Source organism: Sebastes umbrosus, chromosome 4 (genome assembly GCF_015220745.1).
Source record: "Sebastes umbrosus isolate fSebUmb1 chromosome 4, fSebUmb1.pri, whole genome shotgun sequence".
Taxonomy (NCBI): Eukaryota; Metazoa; Chordata; class Actinopteri; order Perciformes; family Sebastidae; genus Sebastes; species Sebastes umbrosus.
The window spans coordinates 9,609,947-9,636,387 of NC_051272.1; the positions used below are offsets into that span (position 1 = coordinate 9,609,947).

The 26,441-nt window shown below is 40.8% G+C and overlaps 1 protein-coding gene across 3 annotated transcripts; it reads left to right on the forward strand.

Annotated features, from left to right (window-relative positions):
- Positions 1-529: 529 nt before the first annotated feature.
- wasla (WASP like actin nucleation promoting factor a) lies at positions 530-26,441 on the forward strand. Of its 3 annotated transcripts, XM_037767609.1 has the most exons (12): positions 530-1,188; positions 6,580-6,714; positions 7,738-7,824; positions 8,245-8,341; positions 10,258-10,281; positions 15,401-15,602; positions 16,156-16,198; positions 20,030-20,183; positions 23,506-24,170; positions 24,306-24,414; positions 25,209-25,282; positions 25,314-26,441. In XM_037767609.1, the coding sequence occupies exons 1-11, from the start codon at positions 1,084-1,086 to the stop codon at positions 25,268-25,270; spliced, it is 1,683 nt and encodes a 560-aa protein (XP_037623537.1). In that variant the 5' UTR covers positions 530-1,083; the 3' UTR covers positions 25,271-25,282; positions 25,314-26,441. The 3 variants fall into 3 exon arrangements, with proteins under 3 accessions (XP_037623537.1, XP_037623536.1, XP_037623538.1); XM_037767608.1 differs by having other exon boundaries at positions 531-1,188; positions 25,209-26,441; XM_037767610.1 differs by lacking the exon at positions 10,258-10,281 and having other exon boundaries at positions 531-1,188; positions 25,209-26,441.

Consider the following 26,441-nt stretch of genomic DNA (forward strand, 5'->3'; position numbering starts at 1 on the left):
TATTTTTAAGAGATAAGATAAGATATTCCTTTATTAGTCCCGCAGTGGGGGAATTTGCAGTGTACAGCAGCAAAGGGGATAGGGCAGAAACAAGAAGCATCAGCTACAGTAACACAGTAAAAATAAAGCTAAACACAATGTAACAAAATATGAACCCTTTAAATTGAAGGAAATATAAAAATAGCAGTATATACAGTATTTTCAATAAACAGACTAATAACAAAATTGCACAAGTGGAAAATGATATAGATAATGTTATTCATAATTTTCTGGAGAAATTAAGCATTATTGTCATTATTTATGTGGCAAACCTTGATTCATATTTATTCATTTCATTAATTCCCCCCACATAATGCCTCATGTACAAAAAATATTCAACATTTTATAAATTATTTATGATGAAAAGCGTCTTATTTACATTTTACGTCCTCCATCTGGCTCCTCCCCCCTGCTCTACGTCACACTCCTTCGCCCCGCCCCTTCCATCCGCAGAGCTGCATTCCTGCTGCCACATCGGACCGAACCATTTCGTCTTAGCAACGACATTATAGCCTTCACAACGGACCAAAAACACACTTTCCACACATTTTTATCTTAAAATAAACGTTGAATATAAATCTTTTTATGTGTGTGTGACTTCACCAGTTATTCATATTACAGTGAAAAGAGTTTGTCCAAACCCACACCCCCCTCTCTCCTCCGTCTTTAAAGTGGTCTGCTCCGTCTTGCTGCCATGTTGGATGTACGCATCGCTGCTGCAGCCGTTGCTGGAGTTACCGAATGAAAGTTGAGCGTTTATCCGCCTACAAACACTCAGAGAGTCTGTAATCTTTAATTTAACACCAAACGGAGAAGTTACGTGTCTTTGTTCAAGCAGGAGCAAGCCTGGAAAACACCTCCCCGGTCCTCCTGGTCCTCCTCCTCCTCCTCCTCCTCCTCCAGCCCGGAGTAGTCGGGCTCAGCAGCGGAGATGATCCGGTTGCAGGCCATAGCAACCGGAGCCCGCATGGATGTTCTGTAATTACTAGGTGTTTGCTGAGATAACTGCATCGTTTCGGGGTTCACGTAGAAGACTTCGGAGCCATGAACAGCCACCCGCCGCCTCGCAGGGCTGCTAACACCGGCTCCATCCTCCTGACCCCGCAGGAGAACGAGTGTCTGTTCGGCTACCTCGGCAGGAAATGCGCCGTAAGTTTTTTTTTTGCACCCCGTTTGTTTGTTTGTTTGTTTATTTACCACCTCGCAGGTACATCCACCTACACGTTTTACAGACACACCTGTATGTGCTGCTACAATCCCAGCAGCAGAAAGCTGTTTAAAACACCGCTGTGGCCGTTCAGACCGGGGGCCCGGTGTTGCAACGAAACCGGTGACCCGTCAGACTCCTTGACGTTTTTTTCACGTATTTTGAGAAAATATGGCGACCCCATCTGTAACTGGTTTGTCCATTAGCTTCCTCTGTTGTATTATCTTTATTTAAAAGCTAAACTAGATGTAAACAATTTTAATAGCTTCCACCACAAAGAGGCAAAACTTTACACTCTTAATTTGATTGACAGGTTTTTAATTATAGGGACTAATGCTAAATCCAAAAATTAATAAATATAATATTATTAAATATTAAGACACTATTAAGGCCATCAGACTCTTAAACAGATAAATCATACAACCATACACCATCATACATCTCTCCCTCACAAAAAGTGCAATAAACAAGTGCAATACATCAATCAATGCAATATGTGCAATATAAACAAAAAAAAAACTTGTGCAATATTTGTATAGTATGCAACCTCTACTGCTCTACTGCTCCTATATATATATATATATATATATATATATATATATATATATATATATATATATATATACATATATATATATATATATACCAAGTACTTCCTTTATTATTATACTGTATATTATTTGTAAATACACTATTATTTTTATTTTATTATTATTTTTTGCTACTTAACTTACTGTTTTCTTAATGGAGCTTCCCAGCAAAAAGTATTTCACATTGTACTTCTGTAATTGGTTCTTTAATTGGTTTGTCCTTAGCTTCTTCTGTTGTATTATCTTTATTTAAAAGCTAAACTAGATATAAACAATTTTAATAGCTTCCACCACAAAGAGGCAAAACTTTACACTCTTAATTTGATTGACAGGTTTTTAATTATAGGGACTAATGCTAAATCCAAAAATTAATAAATATAATATTATTAAATATTAAGACACTATTAAGGCCATCAGACTCTTAAACAGATAAATCATACAACCATACACCATCATACATCTCTCCCTCACAAAAAGTGCAATAAACAAGTGCAATACATCAATCAATGCAATATGTGCAATATAAACAAAAAAAAAACTTGTGCAATATTTGTATAGTATGCAACCTCTACTGCTCCCATATATATATATATATATATATATATATATATATACCAAGTACTTCCTTTATTATTATACTGTATATTATTTGTAAATACACTATTATTTTTATTTTATTATTATTTTTTGCTACTTAACTTACTGTTTTCTTAATGGAGCTTCCCAGCAAAAAGTATTTCACACGATTGTACTTCTGTAATTGGTTCTTTAATTGTTTTTTTCCTTAGCTTCTTCTGTTGTATAACCTTTATTTAAAAGTGAACAAGATATAAACAATTTTAATAGTTTAATAGTGGAGCTTCTCCAATGTGAGATTTTTATGATTTTCTCTGTTTTACATAATTAAGATAAGATATTCCTTTATTAGTCCCACAGTGGGAACATTTGCAGTGTACAGCAGCAAAGGGGATAGGGCAGAAACAAGAAGCATCAGTAAAAAACAAAAATCAAATACAACACAGTGCAAAACAAAAGTAGATAGGCATATAAAATATGAACAATTTAAATAGAAGGAATATAAAAATAAGAACTATATAAACAAGGGGAATATCAAAAATTGTCACAATATATACAGTTTTGACAATAGAGAGGCTATTAACACAATTGCACAGGTAGAAATATGATATTGCACAGCGATTGGAATGAAATTGCACCTTAAAGTATTGCACAGTATGATTGAAGTTGCACCTGTGTAGTATTGACAGTTGGTGTACAGTGTGGTGCAGTTATTGTCAGTTTGTAAACAAAGTATGTTTAGTTTTGGACGAATTTGACAGATTAATTGGTACGATAACATAACCTGTAGCTCTAGCTGTAATAATCCAAACTGATGGCCTGTAAGTCTGAACGCAAAACTTTAACACTTGTCAGTAATTGACAGGATTGATAAGAAGTGGGTTGATAGTTGGTGTCAACATGAGTCTGTAAAGGCCCAGACACACCAACCCAACATCGAAGAACTAGCGGCGACAAAGGCCGACCGTTGAGTCTCCTCACGTCACCTTTGTCTTGGCCAAAAAGTTGCACTCGAACGCACCGCAAAGACTACAGCTGACGGCAAGTTAGCAATTCCGCCATGCTGCCATCCAATGCCGTCCAATGCCGCTCTGTTTACAGAAAATGAGCCGAACAAAGTTATCCCTCATCTGGCGACAGCAATGTGTCTTTCCTCCGCTGTGACAAGAGTGTTGGATGAAGTATTAAAGCAGCAGTGGGTAGAAATGGAGCAAATATGATTTAAAAAAAGTAATTTTTATAAAACGGTCACTATATCCTAACAGTAGTACATGAGACAGGTAATCTGAAAGAAAAATCATGTTCCTCTATGTCCTCCGGTGCTCCTAACGGCATCTGCAAGATTTCACAGACCGGAGAAAAACAACCAATCAGAGCTGATCTGGAGTCTTGCTGTCTCTGAGCAGCCGTCAATCACTCGTAAACTCCGATCAAACAGTCAAACTAGGCAGCACTAATCAAATATGAATCAATATTCTGTTACTGTAATGCCTACTTCTCTCCTCAAATGTCTTCAGAATCATCTTGTAGTGTACTGTTTAGCTGTAAAATGAGGAAGTTTGTGATGCGGCAGCCATGTTGAGATCAGCTGAGGAAATACCAAGCACCGCCCACCAGCCAGAGCACAGCCAATATGAACGCTCTCTCTCTGAAATGATCTGTGATTGATCAAAGTCTCCCGTCACAGGCTAGATTTGTTTAAAGCCTGAAAACAGAGCCATGAGGATATTACAATATGCTGAAAGGTTATTTTCATCCACTTCAAGGCTGATTGTATGTCTTATGGAGAGACCCGTCCTTAACATTTATCAGTTTCATCCAGCTGTTGCCATGGACGCCACTTGCCACTTCACTCAACTGCAAACCATAGTAATTAAAGACATTTTATAATGTATAAACCAGCAACACCTGAATGTTGTTTTGCTAAACATTATTTTAACCTTCCTGCACTTCCACACCAAATCATAACCAGCTACTAAAATCCTCTCGGATAAGAAAACAGAAATTCATAAAGTGTAAGTCTGTGGTTTATTTGATCTCTTTGGGGGGCGATGTAATGAGATGGTTGCAGGACAGCTCAGCAGGTTTGAATGTCAGCTGGTTTCAGAGGCTGAACAGGAGGTCGACTGCAAGAAGCAGCAGCAGCTGCATGAAGGGAGAACCACCTGATCTCAGGTCAGAACAGTCAATTAAACCAAGACTGGTGAGGTAGATTTTTGGTAGTGGCATTTTATCTGGAGGCAGATTACATGAAAAGTTTGGGGAAGCATGATTTGGATAGTTTGGGTGTTTACAGCTGGTGTGATGGAGGGACTGAGTAGACATTATTGCGGTGTAGTTAGGGCTGCAACTAATGATTATTTTCATTGTCGATTAATCTGTAGAGTATTTTCTCGATTAATTGATTAGTTGTTTGATCTATAAAATGGTGAAAAATGACAATCAGTGTTTTCCGAAGCCCAAGATGACGACCTCAAATGTCTCGTTTTGTCCACAACTCAAAGATATTCAGTTTACTGTCATAGAGGAGTAAAGAAACCAGAAAAATATTCACATTTAAGAAGCTGGATCAGAGAAAATACTTTTTTTTCTTAAAAAAAATACTCAAACTGATTAATCAATTATCAAAATAGTTGGCGATGAATTTACTAGTTGACTAATAACTAACTAATCCATTAATCGTTGCAGCTTTAAGCAAATCCACACTTAAATGATTAATTGATACCAAAATGTATTTTCTGTGGATTAATTCTTTCCTTCAAGACTGCACATTGGTTTGAGTTAGTCCATCAGTCAAACCATTTATTATTCAATCTAAAAGCTGTTGGATGATCATCAGTGATGTAGTTGTCCTTCTCAGATGCTAACGTGCTATCTGATGTAACACGCTGTCTGTGTTAATTGCCGGAAAACTTTCCCTCGGTGAGAATTTACAGAGCCCGAATGAGGCTTTTTACGGCCGACCTTTGACCTTTCCTGTGTGATGCTGAGTGGTGATTTCACGGTGAAAAGTGTTTCCTGCAGCTCTTCCGACCTGCATTCATAAATCACAGAGGAGGAAATCGGCCCAGTGGCCTTTCCTCTTCCCTACCCCAGCGGCTGGGGTTACTTTCTGCTGCAGAGGGAGAAATCCTGGCAGAGGATTCAACACCGTGTGACTTCTGCAGAAACCTCAAAAACCACAAACTAGAACAGCCCGAGGACGGGACGGGACGGTGCTGAGGACAGCAGCTGGAGTCTGTTTCCTTTCCTTCCTGTCATGCAAAAGTGAAGATTAAACACTGAGGAGAAATGTCAGATTTGAAATGAAACAATCGCTGCAAAGTAAAAGAGCTGATTTTCAGTTTTAACTTAAGGTGTTCATATCCAGACTGGCTGAGCTGTGGCCCTTTTTAATGAACAGTCTCCCAGTTTTAGGACAACACAGCAGGACATAAATATACAGTTTTTTAGGGCCAAAGAGTGAATTCACATGACCTCAATCCATCTGATTTTGTGTTTTACTGCTGAAGACCAGACTGAAAGCAAAAAGGCCCCAAAGTAGTCAAATCAATTATATTTATATTAGGGCTGTCAATTGATTAAGATATTTAATCGCTTGATTGTCCATAGTTAATCGTGATTAATCACACATATTTTATCTGTTCAAAATGTACCTTAAAGAAAGATTTGTCAAGTATTTAATACTCTTATCAACATGTGAGTAAACAAATATGCTGCTTTATGCAAATGTATATTTTAGGAACTCAATTAACAACACAAAACAATGACAAATATTGTCCAGAAACTCTCACAGGTACTCTATATCACAGGGCTAATATCAAACTTAATTTAGTCATCTAATTCTGCACATTTGAGGATCCATTGTGAAGGTATTTGCATGTGTGACTCGTAATCTGATTTCAAAAAGGTCTCCGTGTCGCCCCAGTGACCTGCTCTTTGTTTCTCACCTGGTGAAGCAGGTGTGTGCTCTACGTGATCCTTATCGCTGTTTAAATGTTTTGCATCAGGTAGCTTTCCTCTTCCTTGTTGGCTGCTTTGTGACACGTGTGCAGCTTGGAGGCTTTAAACTGAGCAATTTCACTTACTGTATGATTATTAAAAGTACTTTTTTTTAATGAGACGTGCTGCTGCTGATATTCACCTCCCTATCTTCTGTGTGTTCAGAGTCTGTGTTCGGCGGTGGTCCAGGTGTACGCCTCAGACCGGAGCTGCTGCTGGGTGAAGAGGTGCTGTGGAGTGGCCTGTCTGGTCAAAGACAACCCACAGAGGTCCTACTTCATCAGAGTGTTTGACATCAAGGTGAGCGACAAGAGGACGGTTGAATGAAGCATCTTAAAGGAATAGTTAGAGAGCTTGATGAGAGGACGACTGATACCTGTTGTGTCTGCCTGTTAAATATGAAGCTGCAGTCAGCAGCTGGTTAGCTTAGCTCACACTTCGCCTTGTCATCACCGTTCATATCTATACAACCAATGTGTTTATGATGGATTTTAACTTTAAAATGTAGGCTACAAAATCGAAATGTACAATGTTTCCAAAGTTTCGAGTGAAAGGAGCAAAGTTGTCCATTAAATCTGTTCACATTGTTCTCTTCACTCCTCCCTTTGTCTTTTACACGGCCTCTACTGGATTGTGGCCAGACTGCATCCACACACTGTCGGTCATTTGAAAGAATTAATACGGTGCTTTAAAGATGAAGTGCAATCAATCGTGCAACTCTAAAGTGAATCACCAGCCGCTAATGTGTGTTTACGGTCTGACGCTCCTACAGGTTCTGAAATCTATCTGGATATTAAAGAGTCTGTGGACAAACTAAACCACTGGTTTCAGCTCATTTCTATTAAAAACAAACCTGCAGAGACGTCAAACATGCTGCAGATTTATTACATATTTTGTTGATGTTACATGATTCTTTAGGTGACTGTGGTTTGTAATACAGAGGATATTTTATGCATTCAAGCACACTTAACAGTTAATAATTTTGAGTTTTCTACCACATTTATCACTGTTAATGAGCTCTGTTGTCAGAAAATCAAATCAAGAAAGACAGACAGTTTGAAAATATGGATGATGTATTATAGTTTACTGTTAAACCTCAGATGTCAGAACATTGATTTTCTCAGAAATGAACTGAGAGCGGTTGTGACTGTCTGGAAAGGAAGGAAATCAATCAGTTGGTTTGCTTTTTAAATGACTTAAATGTGCAGGTGATTTTATATTCAGTGGATGGAAATCTGCTGCGTCACAGATGTGGGCCTTCCTCCTAAACTTCAAGGAGAATCTACTCTAATATTTCTGTCTCTGTCTTTTGTGTTTTTGCAGGAAGGGAAAACCATGTTTGAACAGGAACTGTACCACAACTTCTCCATCAGCAGCTCCAGATCCTACTTCATCTCATTCACAGGAGATGTAAGTGTGCAACTAGTCTCACTGATCAGATCCTACTCTGGTTGATAAGGTGTGATAATCACTGAATGGGTTTAAACACAGTCAAATATTCACGTTATGGTCTGCTCGCTCTTAGCCTGTTTTTATGTGTGAAGCAACCACAGGCCTTCTGGAAGTTTTTGCTCTATTAAAAGAGCTTCTTAAAATACACTTTTTATTTCTCCTCACAAAAAAATCACTTCAGGCAGCAGTTCATTGGCAGAAAATGTATTTTATAACTTAAGATGTGACCTAGTCAGACCTTTTGCTCTTACCTGAATCTCAGAGAAATGTTTTGTTAATTAACAAGTCAACAGTAGAAATGTGATCCTGTTGGGAGTGCTGACACTCATGTTATGTTTAATTATAATTATGTGTGCCTCTTCCTCTTCATCCTCTCAGACTTGTCAGATCGGTCTGAATTTCGCCAGCGAAGAAGAGGCCAAAAGATTCAGAGCCGCCATCAACGACCTGCTCAACCGACGACAACGCAAAACTGGTACGTTTTACTGCTTCAGTTTGATTCCTTTCTCTGCTTCCTCAACCTGTGTGTGTGTGCGTGACCTTTCACCTTTCACACCTGGCCTCAGACTGAAGAACACTAACCAGCTTTTCTGCTAACAAGACCTCAACCTCAGTCCCAAACCTGATGTCGGCCTGCCTCGCTCATGTCCAGCTGCATCAGGGAGATGTTCAGGGCTTATAAACTCCAATCAACCCAGGAACTAAACTCATTAGTTATTTGTGTATCTGCATCTCAAAAACAGTAAACATGGGGGATTCATGGTTTTGCTGCATCTATGATATTTGAATGGATGTTAAAACTAGATGTGTAGAGGTAGAAATGAAGACGCTGTCGGACTCTTGGTCTGTGGACATGTCAGTCGTTAGACTGTTCATAAAGTAAGTGATTGGCGGTGTGAAGGATTCTTTGGTCTCTTCTCAGTCAAACTTTTTTTTTTATCCTACGCACCAATTTATTTTTTAATTGATACAGCATCACAAAACATAATACTGCAAGACTTGTTTTTTCTTACACCGCTACAGGCTACACTTGAACTCCAGAAATATAGCCCCTTGCCCCTAGGATATAAATTGTCGGCAGACCGATAGCTGATGGGTTCTGAGGTTAATTCAAACAAATTAAGCGTTTGTTCGATTTCGTTCAACTTTTTAAAGAAGTGACAGCCCTACAGTAGACCTGCATCATATGTGTCTGCTGTATGAGAGGGGGATAAGTCACAATACCCAAAATGTAAAGGTGTTTTCCCAGATGAGGACTAGGGATGTCACAAAGACACAAAATTCTCCAACCGGTTAATAAACTTGTGACAACACCGGTGTTACTGATTACACATTTTACATGAAAAGATGACGGTCAATATGTGTAGCTCGCTTACTTTGATCTTTAAAGTTGGGTGGCTGTGTGTCTGGCCTCTCCGGTCGAGCTTTCGATGCAGGGCTGCAGGTTTCCAATTGGCGCCACTGCACCATGCACATCGCATTAACGTTATGGTTCCCTGATAGCATTGGGTTTAAATCCGAAATGTTGCCAAATAAGCGCTTTTGCTTTTCGCTTCGACATCAAATCCTCCGCCATCGTCTTGTCTGTCAACTCTCTCTGGTCCTGTATGAGTGATATCTGACTCCTGCTGCTCTGTGCTGAGACTCCGTACGGAGCAGACACTTTCAGTTTGTAGCGTCCATCATTCAACTATGTATTGATTAACACAGTGCTGATACGCAAAAATGAACTGAATGGGTTTTATTTCTATAAAAAAAAGCAAAACGACAGTGGGGGTGGTAAGCAAGCAAGTAATGTAATGTACACCATGTAACACCAGTAACACAGACTACCGTGGCAAGCCTAATGAGGGCACAAATTTAAGGTTTGGTTTGGGACAGTTTCATTCTTTTCTCTGCTGCTATGAGTTCATTTGTCTCCGCTGTAGTAAAACTGTCAGTCTGTCTGTGTGTTGTGAACAGTGAGGGTCCTCTTTGGCTTCCCTCCAGCTCCTCTCAGCATGCCGGTCTTTTGAAGTGCACCGTTAAAGCTGTGATGATGACTGTGGGTCCAAAGGCTCACAGAGCTGGGGCACACAAGGGTTTTCAGTGGGGGGGGGACTTTAGCTTTCAAAGCTTTTGCTTCTCTTCCTCTACTCATGGTGAAGACTTCCTGAACTCTTCTTTCTGACTGTTTTGCCCACGGCGTCGAAGACATGAGGCAGCATGTTTTTCTCTGACCGCTTCGACTTCTGTCTAGCCGCCACAGAAATCGCACTAACTGAACTTCAGCACACTTTCTGACTCTTGAACAGCTCACCCTCTTCTCTCGCCTCTTAAAAACTAATCATCTTCCATTTAAAGTGTTGATTTTGTTCAGAGATCATAATTGTGTTAATTTTTCTTTTGCAGAGAAGAGAGGTGACCCTAAAAATGGTATGTTGAACTCTTAATATTGATAATGCAGATGCTAAAACTTTGACTGTAGCCCTCCAGGTTGCTTGGTCATCCATACTGGTGTTGTCACGATACCGAAATTCTGACTTCGATATGATACCCTGCCTAAATATCTTAATACCGATACTAAAACGATACCACAGCAAAAATCTAAAACATCAAGAAAAGTAATGGAATAATAGATGACAGAACGTGGAACTTAAAATATTTTTTTTTATTAATTGAAAATGTAAAAAATGTATTAATTCAAAATTTGAAATGCAGTAATCTGACGTCCCCTATACTTGACTTTATGTGATTTCTTTGGTAGTTAACTTTATATTTGCATTCAATTACAGCCGGCGAGCGCTTCACAACCTGCTTTAATCTTCTTTTCAACTTCACTTGTTGACCCCGTCCTTCTGGTTATCACTACAGTTTATTTTTTGACCGCTTGCTCCAACCAGCAGCAAAGTTACAATTGCCTGCTTGTTGCAGCTGCTCTTCCTTTTCTTTGTGGTATTTTCCATGATATTCCGCCTAAATCTACAGAGCTTATGACTTTGCGGTGACTCCCAATTTTCCCCCGTTGGGCGTAGCGTAGCAAAGACGGGGAAATGTTAACCTGCACTTGACCCACGTGAGTACAGTTTGACAACAAACAGCCCCGTGATGACAGCCTTCCCTGCTTTCTTCACAGCCATTAGATAAAAGCCAGATTTTAGAAAAGCGTCTGTCCTGCAGCAGTTTGACTTTTGAAAACTAGAGCCAATAAAAATGTGGGACATCGTCTCTCAATATGTGGGACGTGGGACAAGGGATAAAAATGAGAAAGAGAGAAGAAGAAGAAGCTGATTGAAAACAGTGCTCACTGAGTGTCTGACAGAAATAGATGTTATTTGCGTGACTGGATGACAAGCGCCAGGAGACTGGAGGGTTGAGTCGTGGTGTTTCCTGACACGTTGGCGGTGGCGTTGTTTCACAGTCAGCGTGACTTACACACTGACACAGAGAGGAGTCTGCCGCAGGTTAATCTGGTCAGCAGGAAGCCCATCTGTGCCATATGTAGACCACATGGTCTCTGTTGTTGTGATGCACATTAGGCCTAATCTGTAATCCCCACAGTTACTGCTGCTGAACATTTGTTTTGTTCATTTTATCGATCCTCAATAAAGTGCACATGAATCAGCATTAACTTTCTAAAGATATCAGTGTAAATGCATGCCAGGAGAATCTCAACAGTCCATCCAATTATGAAAAATATGCTTTTATTCAAATTTAGCTTAGCTTAATGTGAACATACCGGTATTATTGTAATAAAAGATCACAGAGAAAGTTCAGCATCTTGGAAAAAGTTTTCCTTTCCACACCAAAACATGGTTGATGTTTTAGATGTATCCACTCTGGAGGCAGTTCACAACAAGCACTCACCAGGTTAGCTGTATTTTGACACAACCTTGTGGAAGGAAGGACAGAACGGAGAGCAGAAAGATTAATATGCTTTATAATGTTAGGTTTAATATGGCCGTGGTCTAAAGTAAAGTAAGTATGTCAAAACTTTAGGAATGTAATAGCTTCTGAATGCTTTGTGGTAGGGAGAGGTAGAACTAAACCATAGACTGTATATAAGAAGTAGACATAGTCACCCGTTGGTTTATGGACTGGTGTTTTGAAGTTATAAGTACAACTGAACGCTGCATAAGACATTTTTAGGCGACCAAAATGTTATAATTAACTTTCATGAACTGAAAACATACTGTGAAAGGGTTAAAGTTCTAACACGAAAACACGGACAACTCCCAGACCAGACAACGCCGTGGTAGTGACCTGTCAATCACAAGGTAGCCACGCCCTAAAGCATCTCCTGCTTTATGGTCTATTTGACTCTAAATGGGACCATAACTTACTAAATGAACATCATGCTGTATTGAAGAAGACTTGAAACTAGAGGTTGAGACCATAAACTCATGTTTACAATGTTTACTGAGGTAATAAATCAAGTGAGCAGTAGGCTCATTCTCTCATAGACTTCTATACAATCAGACTTCTTTTTGCAACCAGAGGAGTCGCCCCCTGCTGGCTGTTAGAAAGAATGCAGGTTTAAGGCACTTCAGCATTGGCTTCACTTCTCAGACCCGGACGTTGCCCACTGAAGTAAACATGGCAATTAGCTTTCCAAAACATAAAAGCTATTTTCCTGCCCTTTGTTCATGATGTTGTTCAGGTTCAGGCAAACCCAGTTGTGAGTGACGGTCCCAGTGCATCAGAGCTTCAATATAGCTCCTCTCCTCTGCAGCTGTGCCTGCATGTTGTCCCAACAGACTGTTTACTTTCATTAAGCCCGTTGACTGTTGGCAAACACCGGCGCCACAAAGAGCAGGATTAACTTATACTGAACAAATCAGTCGTCTCTTCAATCATTTCCGTGGATTAGTAACTGAGATTCTTTCATTGAAGTTTCTCTCCAGCGGCGCAGATTCACTCTGACATTTCAGTTGTGAAACACGAGGCTAACAGAAGGACGTTGTTGCTCTGGATTTGCCTCTCTGTCTGGCAGACATACAGTATGTCTCAGATTGCCTTCCTTTTACATTGTTCTTGTCCTCAATAAAAACATCTGTAGAGAAGAAGCTGCTCATGTTGGTACTTAAGGGATAACTCATATTGTTTGGGAATATTGATGGCTCGCCTCCGACTCTCTTGTTACCTGATGTGAACTCTTGAATCCAGCTGAAGCTTCTTCACATGTGCTGTTCCATTGATGAGCTGAATGCAGAGGGCTTGAATGAATGTTCTCTGCTGCATCCAGCCAAGTAGGAAGTGAAGTTATTAATACGTTGCTGGTCGGAAAGAACTCAGAGTTTTAGCAGCGAGTCCAGCAGCTTTCTGTATTGAGTCTGCTAATGACCTTTGTCAGTAGAGTCCGCAAGTTTGAATCATCTCGAGCTATTTTGAGTTTGAACGTTCTGCATCCTCGTGTTCTTGGCAGGAAATCAAGTTTTCTTGCCAAATGGATCAGGAGATCAGCATTTTGTGAAAGTATAATTTGCCGATATATTTCAGGACATGATTTTTGATGCCTTACTTTGAGAAGTACTAAAGATGCAATGTGAAAGATCTGGCCAGAATTTTAGTTTAAAACATTAAAAAAATTAACTAACATGAAGAAGTAACAGTTTTGACGTTATGCCAGGGCTGTAGTACTCGAGTCCGGACTTGGTCTTGAGTCCACTTTTTGAAGTCTTGCACTTGTCTTGGACTCCCGCCTTGTTTGACTCGGACTTGTCTTGGACTCGGGCCTTGTTGTACTCAGACTTGTCTTGGACTCGGGCTTGGCTATTGAGAACTGGTCAAGTTGTTCCTGGCTGCTGATTTGAGATCAGTTGTACAGAACGTTGCCTGCTTGTAACAGTGTTTTCTGTGTATGCATTCAATAGCGGCGCTGCTAAAAAAATCAAATTCAAGGTTTATGAATGTAACTCTAAACTGTAATGGTCCTCAAACCTAAATTCTATGCATCGATTAGTTTGATGTTAGAAGATATAAAGAATATTGTTTATAGATTATTTCTGTCCATCCTAACTCATTAATCACTATATTAGCATTGGAAAGACACTATTGCCTATAATGGTCTTGAACAGGACTCGATTTGCTCTGGACTTGGTCTTTACTTGGACTCGACTGGACCTGGTCTTGGACTTGACTTGGACTCGTTTAGCTACAGCCCTGCGTCATGCAAAATACGTCAATGAATTGTGCTGCAGAGATATCGACTGCCAACCAGCAAAGTCCGGCCCGTACTTTGTTGTAATACCACTTCCTGTTCCTCGAGAGGCGATAGAGAGTCACTGTACCGGGTGATTCTAAATTGCTCCTTACTTCAAGTACTGAAGACTTTTGGTCAGTACCATAAAAGTACTCCTCTTTAGTACCCAGGCCTTCATAGAACCACCCCATGCAGCCCTGCGTGGAAGAGGGGCAAACAGCCCCCCTGGTCCGTCCTGGTCCTCAGGAGACTGCAGATTTGAGGTGAGCCTGTTGGTCCTGCTCATAGACGTCCAGCATTCATGGGGAGTCCAGGGATTTGGACTGGGATTAGCAGTGGATTAGGGGTTTATGTCAGATGCTGCTGCGGTTTGTGGAGATTACGAGGAATTCGAGGACTGAACGGTTCGGACCGACGGGAGGGGAGGGGACAGCCAGCAGCTCGACCTTTATATTAGAAGAGATGGATCATGAAAGCTCAGTGAGAGTTTACAGCAGCCTTTTACCGTATCGATCCTTCAGGTACCAGGGATTACTAAAGGCATATTCATGACATATTACATTACTACAGTAATAACCTGCCAGCATCTCCTATAGGATGTAGTCCTCATTGCAGATACAATATCATGGTATCCGCAGAGTTTAAGTCCTAACGGCATCGACATCAGTTTCCTCAATAACAGACCTTAGAAGATATTAAAAAGTGTTAGATTTTATTCATCTTAAATATGTTTTCTTGTCTGCCAAGGACAATAATTTTAGTTATAAAAATATTTTCATGACATTGTGACATGTTATATATGCATAATAAACTAGAAGGATAGATCGTGGATTGCGTGTGCTGTTCAATCCTTTTGTGAGAATAGAGGTCGACCGATTGTTGATTTTTAATTGCCGATATAATAACGATAGTTTAGAACAGGAAAAAGCAGATTAATCGGCCGATATCTTCTTTACTTCTGCAGCAGCCTAGTCGGCTACTTTTGCATACACTTTGTCACTTTGAATTGAATAATTTGTAAGAGAATATCCTGAAATGTGATTTGGTGGATTACATCATTGGAAATGTTTCTATTTATCTATTAGCAGAAATGTAATATAATATTCATAACTATGTTTTCATTAGTGTATAAGAACCTTAAAAATAAGGATTGTTGAGTTTTCGTTACCTTAGAATGAGTCCTTCATATCTAATAGGGTTTTGGTCCTCTTCACTGAGTCCGCCATGTTGCTCTTCCATGTTTCTACAGTAGCCCAGAATGAACGCTTATTACGTTTTCATACTTGTGGTGTACAAGTGGCAGCTTTGTTGTCTTAAGCGGACCACAGCTCATGAGTATTTCTCTGTGTGCAGGTCCAGCTCTGCACATTGCCACGGTGGACATCAAGAACCCGGAGATCAACAATGTCCGATTCCACAACTCCCACAGCCACCAGCAGCCCTACCACCTCAACAACATGCTGAGCCACAGCGGCCTCAACAGGAAGGACAAGAAGACCAAAGGCAAGAAGAAGAAGCTGACCAAGGCCGACATCGGCACGCCCAGCAACTTCCAGTGAGTGACACCCTACATATTTAACACCGCTGAGAGGATGAGATTGTGTTTTCAATCATTTTCATTAATTAATCCGCCAGTTCATTTCTTGATTTATTGATAAATAAGTCAGAGATGTCCTGAAGTCAAATATATCAGTCATTGTCAGGAATTTAATTTGTTCCAGCAACCCCAAAATCAAAGAATAAAGACATTTCCCTCACAAATTAATGGTATTTTCTTTTGAATGTGTGCTGTGAATGTGGTAATCAGCCTGAACTGTCAGTCTCAGACTAAGTGACAGTGTGTGCAGTCATGGACCTGTTTGTCCTGTCTGATCCAGCAGTATCACTCTGCTTCATGGAGACAGTAAACATGTTGCGTCAAGGTCTGAGAGAGCTCAATGACCACACTGTCTCTCTGACTGATGTCACTCTCACTGATGTGTGTGTGTGTGTGTGTGTGGGGGCTCACTATTTAGCATGTGCACACGGTCGCCCACGTGCACATGCTAAACATGCTTCTGTATATTTATGAGTGTGATCTCACCACATATCTGTCCCGTCTTCTGCAGGCACATCGGTCACGTGGGCTGGGATCCAAACACAGGTTTTGATGTGAGTACCCCCCTCTCTCTCTCTCTCTCTCTCTCACACACACACACACACACACACACAGGAGCACAATAGTGACCTGTGTGGCGGCTGCATGATGAAATCACACAATAGGCTCTTTTTGCTTCCTGCTCATATTCACAAAGTCTCAGAAGCTGCACACAGACACAGAATGTTTCAGAGAGACGCAGCCTGCAGCCGCATTAACTCACTAGAGAGTTCACTGCATATGCATACTGAAGGAATTAATACATAAACACATTTAAATACAAATTAGTGAAGATAATGGCATCATATAAAACTAGAAAACCTAAGGAATCCATTGGTACCAACCATGTCATACTAGCTTGCCGTGAAGGAGGCTAAATAACGCTCCAAACTTACACTAAATTTTGGCGAGGAAAAACTGTCATGACCATTTTCGAAGGGGTTCCTTGACCTCTGACTTCAAACAATGTGAATGAAAATGGGTTCTGTGGGTACCAAGGAGTCGTCCCTTTACAGACATGCCCACTTTATGATAATCACATGCAGTTTGGGGCAACTCATAGTCAAGTCAGCACACTGGCACACTGACACACTGACAGCTGTTGTTGCCTGTTGGGCTGCAGTTTGCCATATTATGATTGGAGCATATTTGTTATGCTAAATGCAGTACCTGTGAGGGTTTCTGGACAATATTTGTCTTTGTTTTGTGTTGTTAATTGATTTACAATAATCAATATATACAAACACTTGCATAAAGCAGCATATTTGCCCACTCCCATGTTGATAAGAGTATTAAATACTTGACAAATCTCCCTTTTAAAGTACATTTTCAACAGATTTAAAATGTGCAATTAATTTGTGATGAACTATGGACAATCACTCAATTAATCACGATTAAGTATTTCAGTTGATTGACAGCACTGATACAACTGCATTCAAAGCACTCCTCTTCTTCTTCCATGATCTCAGAAAGCCCTTATTTCATGAATAATTTTGGCACTGAAAAAGGTGGTTCTGCACCCCACGCCTCTATGTTGTATAAATAAAGTTGTATTTATCTGCTATTGTTTATTAGCTTTTAAACTCACAAACACGCTCACTATGTGGTCGCCTCCACAACCAGCGTGATTCTGTCACAGCTCTGCCTGGCTAGAAGCTCCTCTTTGTATTTTTTAGCTCAGACAAAAAGGGAAATCTCTGGTGCCATAAATCCCCCTGATATTAAATCACATTGAGTGCTGGGATTATATCACCAGAGCAATGGAGCTATTTTCAGTTTTTGTTTACTCTTATTATTATTGCTGCAGTTTAAAAACAGAAAAGCTATTTCTTACTTTGAGAACAGTGAGGAGGTTCATGCCAGTGTTGGCTTCAATGCAACAAAGTTAATACACGTTGCACAACTCTTCTCCAGTACGTTATGTGTTATTCCCCAAATGTTTTCAGCTGTCTTGCCTTCATCAGGGAGCTGTCTGAGGCTGTTTTCTCAGAAACTCAAACCAGAGTGTACTGGTACTATTTACAGTGTCCTGTTGGTAATGAAGACGGAAACTTATTTTTTTGGATATCAGATGTATGATGCAGATGCTTTTGATTTTGATTAAAAAGGACACAGTTTAATATACAAACAGTCATTATAAAGAGAGCAAAGGGTTCAAACAGACACGACATGTTGTAGAAATAACAAACTTTAACATCACATGGATGTGATTTTATGTTTTCGGGTTTTACGAATTTCTTAAAAATTTGGCTCAAATGTCCACCTCGACTCAAGGATGAACTGATTTCAATTTTGGATGTCAGCAGTCAAAGGTCACTGTGACCTCACAAAAACTCCTTTTTGGCCATAACTCAAGAATTCATATGCTAATTATGACAATTTCACACAAATGTCTAATAGGATAAAATAATGGATAGACATGTATGTAAACTGCAACTTGACTGGTTGGGTGTCTGTTTGGTAGAGCAGCTGTGCTTTTTAGGTTTAGCCCTAATGAAATTTAGATTTTCAAAATGATAAAATGTAAAATTACTCAAAAAATACAGTAAATAAAACCATAAATATGCAAACGTCAATTCAACTGCTATCTCAAAAGATCAATATATGCGTGCATGAGCGTTTAAGTTGCATATTGGACCTTTTATTGGTTCATACGCTAGTTGGAATGTCAAACTCTTAACGGAAGAATGTGGAAAAAAGCATCTGGTGACAAACTGCACATACATCAGTATTTAAAGGGACAGTTGGGGTGTGTTGAAGTGGGGTTGTATGAGGTACTTATCCATAGGTGTATTACTTACAGTAGAGGACGGTCGGTGCGCACCCAGCGTCGAGAAACAGACAGGAGCACCGACACCGGAGCAAAGCAATACAGTGCTGTGGACGGGGATGGCAGAAAAACATATTTTAGCCACCTCAAAGAAAGGCTTACCAAAAATGTTTTTTATCCGTTTAAGTGTACGCCATATTTAGAATATTTTCCGACTGAACTGAAAATGAAACGTATCCATACTGTTTGAGCCTGCTGGCTTTGGAAAGAACACAGAATAGTAGACATAGTCAGAAAGGAGAAGGAAAGGGGCTGTCTGACAGCAGGATAAAGTGGTGAAAATATTCTACACTTAGATAGGTATCATTTTGTTAGGTGAGCCTTTCTTATCGGTGGCTAAAACGTGTTTTTCTGCCCCCGTCTACAGCATTGTATTGTTTTTCTCCTGTGCTGGTACTCTTTGTTTCTCCAAACTGGGGGCACACCGACAGTCATCTACTGTAGGTATAACATCTACTAGTGATAAGTACCTCATACAATCCCTCTTAAAAACACACGAGCCATCCCTTTTAAAGTCAAAGTCAAAGATCCAAGAGAAGTAACCATGAGGGAAAAACGTTTCTTTAACATGTAATAATATGCATCCAGTGGAAAAGACCCGATTTGGATTGTAAAGCGGTTGTACCACTAGTGTTTATAGTGGTAAAATGGAGGCTGTTCAGGAACTCTGACTGGTTTCTCGTAGCAACCGGAGCAGCTGATGTGTGTCATCATCGTTGAGTTTGTCCGCTAACGAACGTTGTGTTCAGACTGACGGGCTTTAAGGAGCAGGAAGGTGACCGCTCTCCGTTCGCTGCCTCGTTATTGTCTCGACTGACCGAGCATGTCAGTCACACACCAGACGCTCCCAGAATGCACTGTAGCGTGACGGGAACAAGAGGTGTGGATGTTTCCTGGGGAGGAGGGCATGCAGAGCTGCAGGTTGACGTTTGGTTTGATGGAGAGCAGCTGAGTGGTTTGTTTTGTTGTCAGGTTTCAGGCAGCGTGTAGTTCTACCTGCTGGCCACCAGGTGTCACACTCAGACTGACTGCTGCAGTTCATCTTCACTGCAGAGGAAGCAGAACCTCACTGCTTTTCTACTGTGAACAAAATGAATACATATTAAATAAAACCAAGGAAGGAGGAGCAGGAAACTTTAGTTTTTATTTAATAAGCCTCAATGAACACATTTAGGATCTCACGTTTCTGTGAGGAGTATCCAAAAACAATCCTCAACGGATGCTGCACTAATCAGGAAATACGCACATTATTTTTTTGCTTTCTGGGAATTCCTGTGAAGCATTATCCAAGCGTCTTGCATCCGTTTGTGGGCTTGCAGACTTCGGGTGCTCATTTTTTAAATAATGTTCCTCTTTACTCATGGCCAAACAACAGCTTTCCTCATCCAGCCTTTCATACAAGAGACAATTTGTCATCAGTAAAACAAACTGTAAGTCTTGTAAAGGTGGGGGTGTAAAGGTCATCAGTGCTCAACAGTGCGTAGTGTGTGTTTTTAAAATGTTGTCGATGTTGCAGCTGAACAACCTGGACCCTGAACTCAAGAACCTGTTCGACATGTGCGGCATCTCAGAGGCTCAGCTGAAGGACCGAGAGACGTCCAAGGTAATCTACGACTTCATCGAGAAGAAGGGAGGAGTGGAGGCCGTCAAGAACGAGCTGAGGAGGCAGGGTGAGAACACACACACACACACACACACACACACACAGTCAGAGGTACCTTTGATGTGTCAAGCTGATGTTAAATAATAATGATTTCATACGTTCCAGCAGGATTTCACTGCAAAACAACTGAGTTTGCAGCCATGTGATTCTGTCTCCAAGATACTGTCACAGGTTGTTTCTGATGTTTTTACATTTTTAAATTGGATTAGATGTTCAATAATAATATTAATATTAATCTATAATAATCTATGCATTGTTTTAATACCATCTGTGATGTTAACACACAGATGGTGAGTTGTTTTTTTTTTAAGTTAATGATGAATGTTAGGCAGAAAATGAATCAACTATTTCGATAATTGATGAGTTGTCCTTTATCAAATAAAGACACCAACCATCACTATATCCAATCCAAATGTATTTATAAAGCACACTTAAAAACTACAACAGTTGACCAAAGTGCTGTGCAGTCAAAATATAGCAAAAACCATAAAAACAACACAGTAAAAAAAACTAAATATGTTGAATGTCTTTGGATTTTGGGCTCTTGGAGCAGTTGGTATATAAGCTTGGACTGATATTTCACAGAATAAACAATTAATCAATCGGACTAAAAGAAAATACCCAACATAAATATTTTGGAAATAATTGTTTGTTTTATTTCTAATTCTTTTTTGGTTTTCTATTAGCAAAAGTTGTGAATAGTACCTGGTACTTATTTTGGTACCACCTCCATCAAGGCTCATAGCGAGCTGAGCTGATACTAGAAAGTGGAGTTAAAGCACTGCAGACCACTGATTGGTCACTAGCGCAACACGGGACATCCTGCACAGTCCCACCATTTTTAAATAGACAAGCTACCATCAATAGCGACTGGGGCATAGGATACTTGGGTGCTGATTCAATACGTATTGCGATTCAATATTACGATTTATAAAGATTTTGGTTAAAGAGGACCTATTATGCTTATTTTCAGGTTAATACTTATTATTTTGGGTTTCTACTAGAACATGTTTACATTCTTTATTGTTAAATAAAAGCTTTATTTTTCTCTTACCGGCTGTGCTGCAGCACCTCTTTTCACCCTCTGTCTGAAACGCTCTGTTTGAGCTCCGCAGGGCTCTGCTCATTTTTAATGGATGTTTGAGGGCTGCTGCTTGTGAATTGATTTTTCATAGTGCTGAAATATATATTCCATTTTTTTTACAGTTTTTCACCCAGAAGACTTTTCTTGTCCTTTGGCAAAATGGAAAAGTCTCTATAACAAATCTTAATGGAATAGTTGGACATTTTGTGAAATAGGCTTATAGATGTGAGATCAATGCGATTATCATGTCTGCAAGGCTCCAGCCAGCCGACGCTTAGCTTAGCTTAGCACAAAGACTGGAAACGGGGGGAAACAGCTAGCCTGACTCTGTGCAATAGCACCTCTAAAGCTCACTCATTGAAACGTTACATCTTGTTTGTTTAATCTATTTGCCATTTTCCGGTGGTTATGAGTCAGACTATTACTTGGAGTTAAGCCAAGATGAAGGAAGTTACTGCTTGAAGGACAGATACGAGAGTGGTATTGATAAGCCTCGGCTGCTGATGTAAAATGTTTACGAGTACCTGGAAAATAATATACAGATACAGAAACATAACTGTGCTGTTATTACTGCAGATGTCACTGTTTTACTGAATGAATTGTTTACTTTTCACACATCATTTCAAATGGAAAATAACTTTCTTTATAAACTGATTTAAAGTCCTCTCACAGTTTTACCTTGAAGCATCGTTTCCTTCCTTCCTCCTGTATTTTTCTTCCAGACAGTAGATTTCGAGGTGTGCAGATGAAACGGTTTTCTCTGTCAGATATTTTTATTCTTGGTGACAGACTTCTTCTTCTTCATGTTTTATTCATGTTAACCTCTGCTGGGTTGAGAGCAGGAGAGTGATCTGAATCTGAATGTAGAGGAAGATGGTGGATCTTTTCATGCTGTCCAGTGATTTTAAAAATGTCAATTACCAGTATTGGAATATTATTGATTTTATTGATTTGTCTTGTTGGTGATCTGACTTTATTTTGATGATTACAATTGTAACAACAGACATGCAGTTTAGGGCTGCAACTTACAGTTAGTTTCATTATCCATTAATCAGACGATTCATTTCTAGACAATTTAGTCTATAATATGTCAGAAAATAGTTTTTAAAAAAATGCTCATCACAAAACTAAAGCCCAGGTTAACATATTCAAACTGCTTGTTTTGGCTGAGCATCATTAAAAAAAACAAATATACTCAGTTTGCTGTCAGATATGTTAAAAAAAAAAACATCAAATCGTCACATTTTAGAAGCAGGAATTGGACACAGTTTGCTTTTAAAGAATGACGTAAACAAGTATAGATATTGAAATTAGCTGTCGTTACTGTATTCCCCCGCAAACTAATGGAGAAACTGACATCTGCCCTTCAATATATACATTATTTATAAAACATTTTTATTGTTGAAAGAAATACAAAGGCAAAACATACTGAAGACTCTGAACTAACTGAAAGTTGAACAATTAGATAGACAGATACTGACTTAATTCATTTATTTGTTTGTTTATCTAGCCTGAGTGTAATTTAGGCATCCAGTAGCTTATATTATACGACACACACAAAACACGGATACACACAGGAATAAAGAATAAACACAGCAGTGAAGGGAGTCGAGCCACCAGAACTACTACAGAGAGCCGTCACTATAATAGAGGATGTGCTAATGGAGGTAAATGTGAGGTGATTAAAAAGTAATTAGACAGTAAAAACAGTGCAAGAATGATGATTACTATGGATACATACAAATTGAAGATAAATATATGAACGAGCAAAAATGCAGATTGAGTATAAGGCTAACGTAGCACGCCAAATGTTAAACATAATTACTGACATAAAAGTACTTTTTAAGTTTGCAAATTGCAGTAAATTAGTAAAACGGGGAAACGGAACCTGGCTCTGTCTGGGAGTGTAACTTATTTAACGCCAAGAGACTGCACGTTGATTAACGTCTTCTGTTCCCTCGTGGCGGGGTTGTGCAGCTCTGGATCACCGGTTACATGATTGGACACCGCAACGTGACTTCAGTTTGCATTTATCCCAAAATTTAATCTGTTTCATCTTTTCGCTGCTTTTTTTAAAAAATATTTCGGCACCGCCTGCGTCTCCACCGCTGCAGGTTAAACACACTACTCACTTTATAATGAATGGGAGGACTGACGTTGGTGTGAATGCAGCTTAACAGGTGTGTGATGTCATCTTCAGGTGATACAACCTGATGTCGTGTCTTTTATCTTCCCCCCCCTGCAGCACCCCCTCCACCTCCTTCTCGTGGCGGCCCTCCTCCTCCTCCTCCGCCCCCACACAACTCAGCTCCGCCCCCACACAACTCGGCTCCGCCCCCTCCTCCTCCCCCGTCCAGAGGGGGCCGGGGAGCACCTCCTCCACCTCCTCCGTCCAGAGCCCCCGCCTCAGCTCCTCCTCCTCCGCCTCCCTCCAGACCAGGAACTCTGGGTGCCCCGCCTCCTCCGCCTCCTCCCACCAGGGGAAGTCACCAGCCCCCTCCTCCTCCCCACCATCACCACCAACACCACCACCACCACCAGCCTCCCCCCCCTCGTCCTCCGTCTTCCTTGCACTCTTCTATCTCCCCCCAAGCCCCGCCTCCTCCACCTCCCCCGATGACCCAGCAGTCTCCAGTAGGCGGCGGTGGCGGTGGCGGCCCCGCCCCTGCCCCTGCTCCACCTCCACCGCCTCCTCCTCCACCTCCACCTCCCCCTCCGGAGCTGGACGGCGTCGGTGGAGGCGGAGACTCCCCTCATTCGCCGAGTCCCGGTGGGAAGTCGTTGCTGCTGGAGCAGATCAGAGGAGGAACTCACCTGAAGAAGGTGGAGCAGATCAACCGAGCGCCGGCCTCCGGTGTGGGACGAGATGCCCTGCTGGACCAGATCCGACAGGGAATCCAGCTCAAGAACGTAAGACGATCACAACGTCTGACGCCCACATGGCGTCACTCCTTTCCTGAATATACCTGTGATCTATACGGTCAAAGAAACATCTGGTTGTACCTTTTAACAAACTGGACTTGATCTGTGTGTGTGTGTCTCCAGGTGCCGGATCAACCAGAGTCCGGACCTCCATCGGCGGCTCCCACCGCGGGCATCGTCGGCGCTCTCATGGAAGTGATGCAGAAGAGGAGCAAAGCCATCCATTCCTCAGGTAACTCCTCTGACACTCAGACCATTTGACCACGACTTCCAGGGTTTTCCCAACATACACCGATACTTAAAGGAATAGTTTGAAGGTGGATACCACTCTTAATTCTGTATGGTACGGTTAACCCCGCTACACAACAGATTTTCATCATTTTCTCTCCTGTGACAGCGAGTTTCTTTCCCCCAAAAGGGAGTGCAGCCTTGGTGATGACGCCATGCTGATCTGGTCTATAGCTTGGAGCAATAAAGACCCTCTATTATATCTTTTTTAGGACACGGCAGGGAAACAAATCTGAGTTCATTAAAAGTAGAAGTTTGGAGACATGTTTCAACTTCTTCTGTTTACTCTGTTACCGTCTACGAGGGACACGGGATTGGTTTTCCCTAAAAGGGGACGTGGTCATGAGATGACGTATTGCCGGTCTGATGTATCTGCGAGACGATTGGCTATTTCTATATGGCTATTCTTAATGCTTGCCATCACGTCCGATTCCAGCGAAATTAGACAAAATCATGCAGGTTCACCAGAAACTCCCTCTGCTTCGCCGGTCCCCGCTGTGAGCCGACACCGAGACCACGCTGCTGGAGGTCCAGGCCATGTTGCTGGGCCTGCTGGAGACCCTGCTGCAGTAAAATGAAAGGTTTTTTTAAAGGGACTCTGGTGCTCGGAAACGCTACCGCTTTTGTCCGTAGGGAGCACCAAAATCAACCCAGAATGAAAGTTCCTCGTATTAACTTTAATGTGAAAACGTTTTTATTCTCCAGACGCTCTTTGAATGTTTTCTTTTCTTTTCCCAGACGACGACGAGGATGACGACGAAGACGAGGACTTCGAAGACGACGACGAGTGGGAGGACTAGTGAAGATGTCTCTCCCCTCCCCCCCCCCCCCCCCCCCCCCCCACCCCCCCTGCACCTACCGCTGACACTAAAATATCCTCTAAAAAAATCTTCCAGCATCTGACTAAAATTGTAATGTAAATGTTGTATGAATTGGCTGTATATTTATTTTTGCCTTTTTGTTTTGTTTTGTTTTTTTATGATTAATCTGTGCAATACCTCATCTGTTAAATCTGTCACGTTCGTCACACGTCCTCATCGTTAAAAGACTCTTTCATCCTGTCATTAGAAAGCACTTAACGCCGCCATCAGCACAATGTGGAGACGCAGCCGGCTACATTTCATTATCACTAATATAAAACACTAGCTGCTCCACTGAGAGGAGTCTGAACCGGAGTCTTCATGGGCTCTTTGGGAAATATTTTTTGTGTTTCATTTCTTCGTGTTTTCATTCCTCGTCAAGGAAACTGAAAAGGGAGACGTACGTGCGACCAAACAGGCAGGATCCTCTTTGTGTTTGACAGCGGTCGGTTTAAATGCGAGATAACACTATTTTCTTACCGTGCTTCTTTTCGTACCTCCGAGTTTCCTAATAAATTGTAGTTTAGTCGTGTTATTTTTTCATAAATCCTTTTGACCAAAACGCGGCGGCTCAGTCGCCTCAACGTGGATTTTCAACTTTGATTTTTTTATGAAGTTAAAGCCGTTTATTTGCACACCGTTTATATGATAGTTCAGTTTTGTGTTTTTCAGGTGTGCGTTTGTCAAGTAATTTTTATTATGTTTCAAGCAGGTTACAGTGACGATGGACACTTTTAAAAAGCTAAAGGTTTTGCAATATCGTGACCTTTTAAATGGGACTACGAACGATGTTTCACTCTCTTTGGCTTAATACGAAAACATGTCCACACACATTAACTTGCACACACACACACACACACACTGTGGCATTTGTGAAATGATGGAGGTTTTGTTCTTAATGTCTGGTTGGTTGTTTTTGTTGTGACATCATTCCGTTATTTCCTGCAGGAGGAAACATCCACAGCGCTCCGGTCGGTATTTCAAACATCATGCAAAAAAAAAGATTAAAATATCATTCATCCTCTTCCAGTTAACAAACTATAATTTTATGCAATGCGACTGTAAATGCCTCCTCATGGAGGAGAATTTAAAAAAAAAAAGCAAATAATAA

Coding starts and splice junctions, on each gene's coding strand:
- wasla (XM_037767609.1), top strand. CDS start 1,084: ATGAACAGCCACCCGCCGCCTCGCAGGGCTGCTAACACCGGCTCCATC. Junction 20,184..23,505: donor GAACGAGCTGAGGAGGCAGG/GTGAGAACACAC, acceptor CCCCCCCTGCAG/CACCCCCTCCACCTCCTTCT. Junction 24,415..25,208: donor CAAAGCCATCCATTCCTCAG/GTAACTCCTCTG, acceptor TTCTTTTCCCAG/ACGACGACGAGGATGACGAC.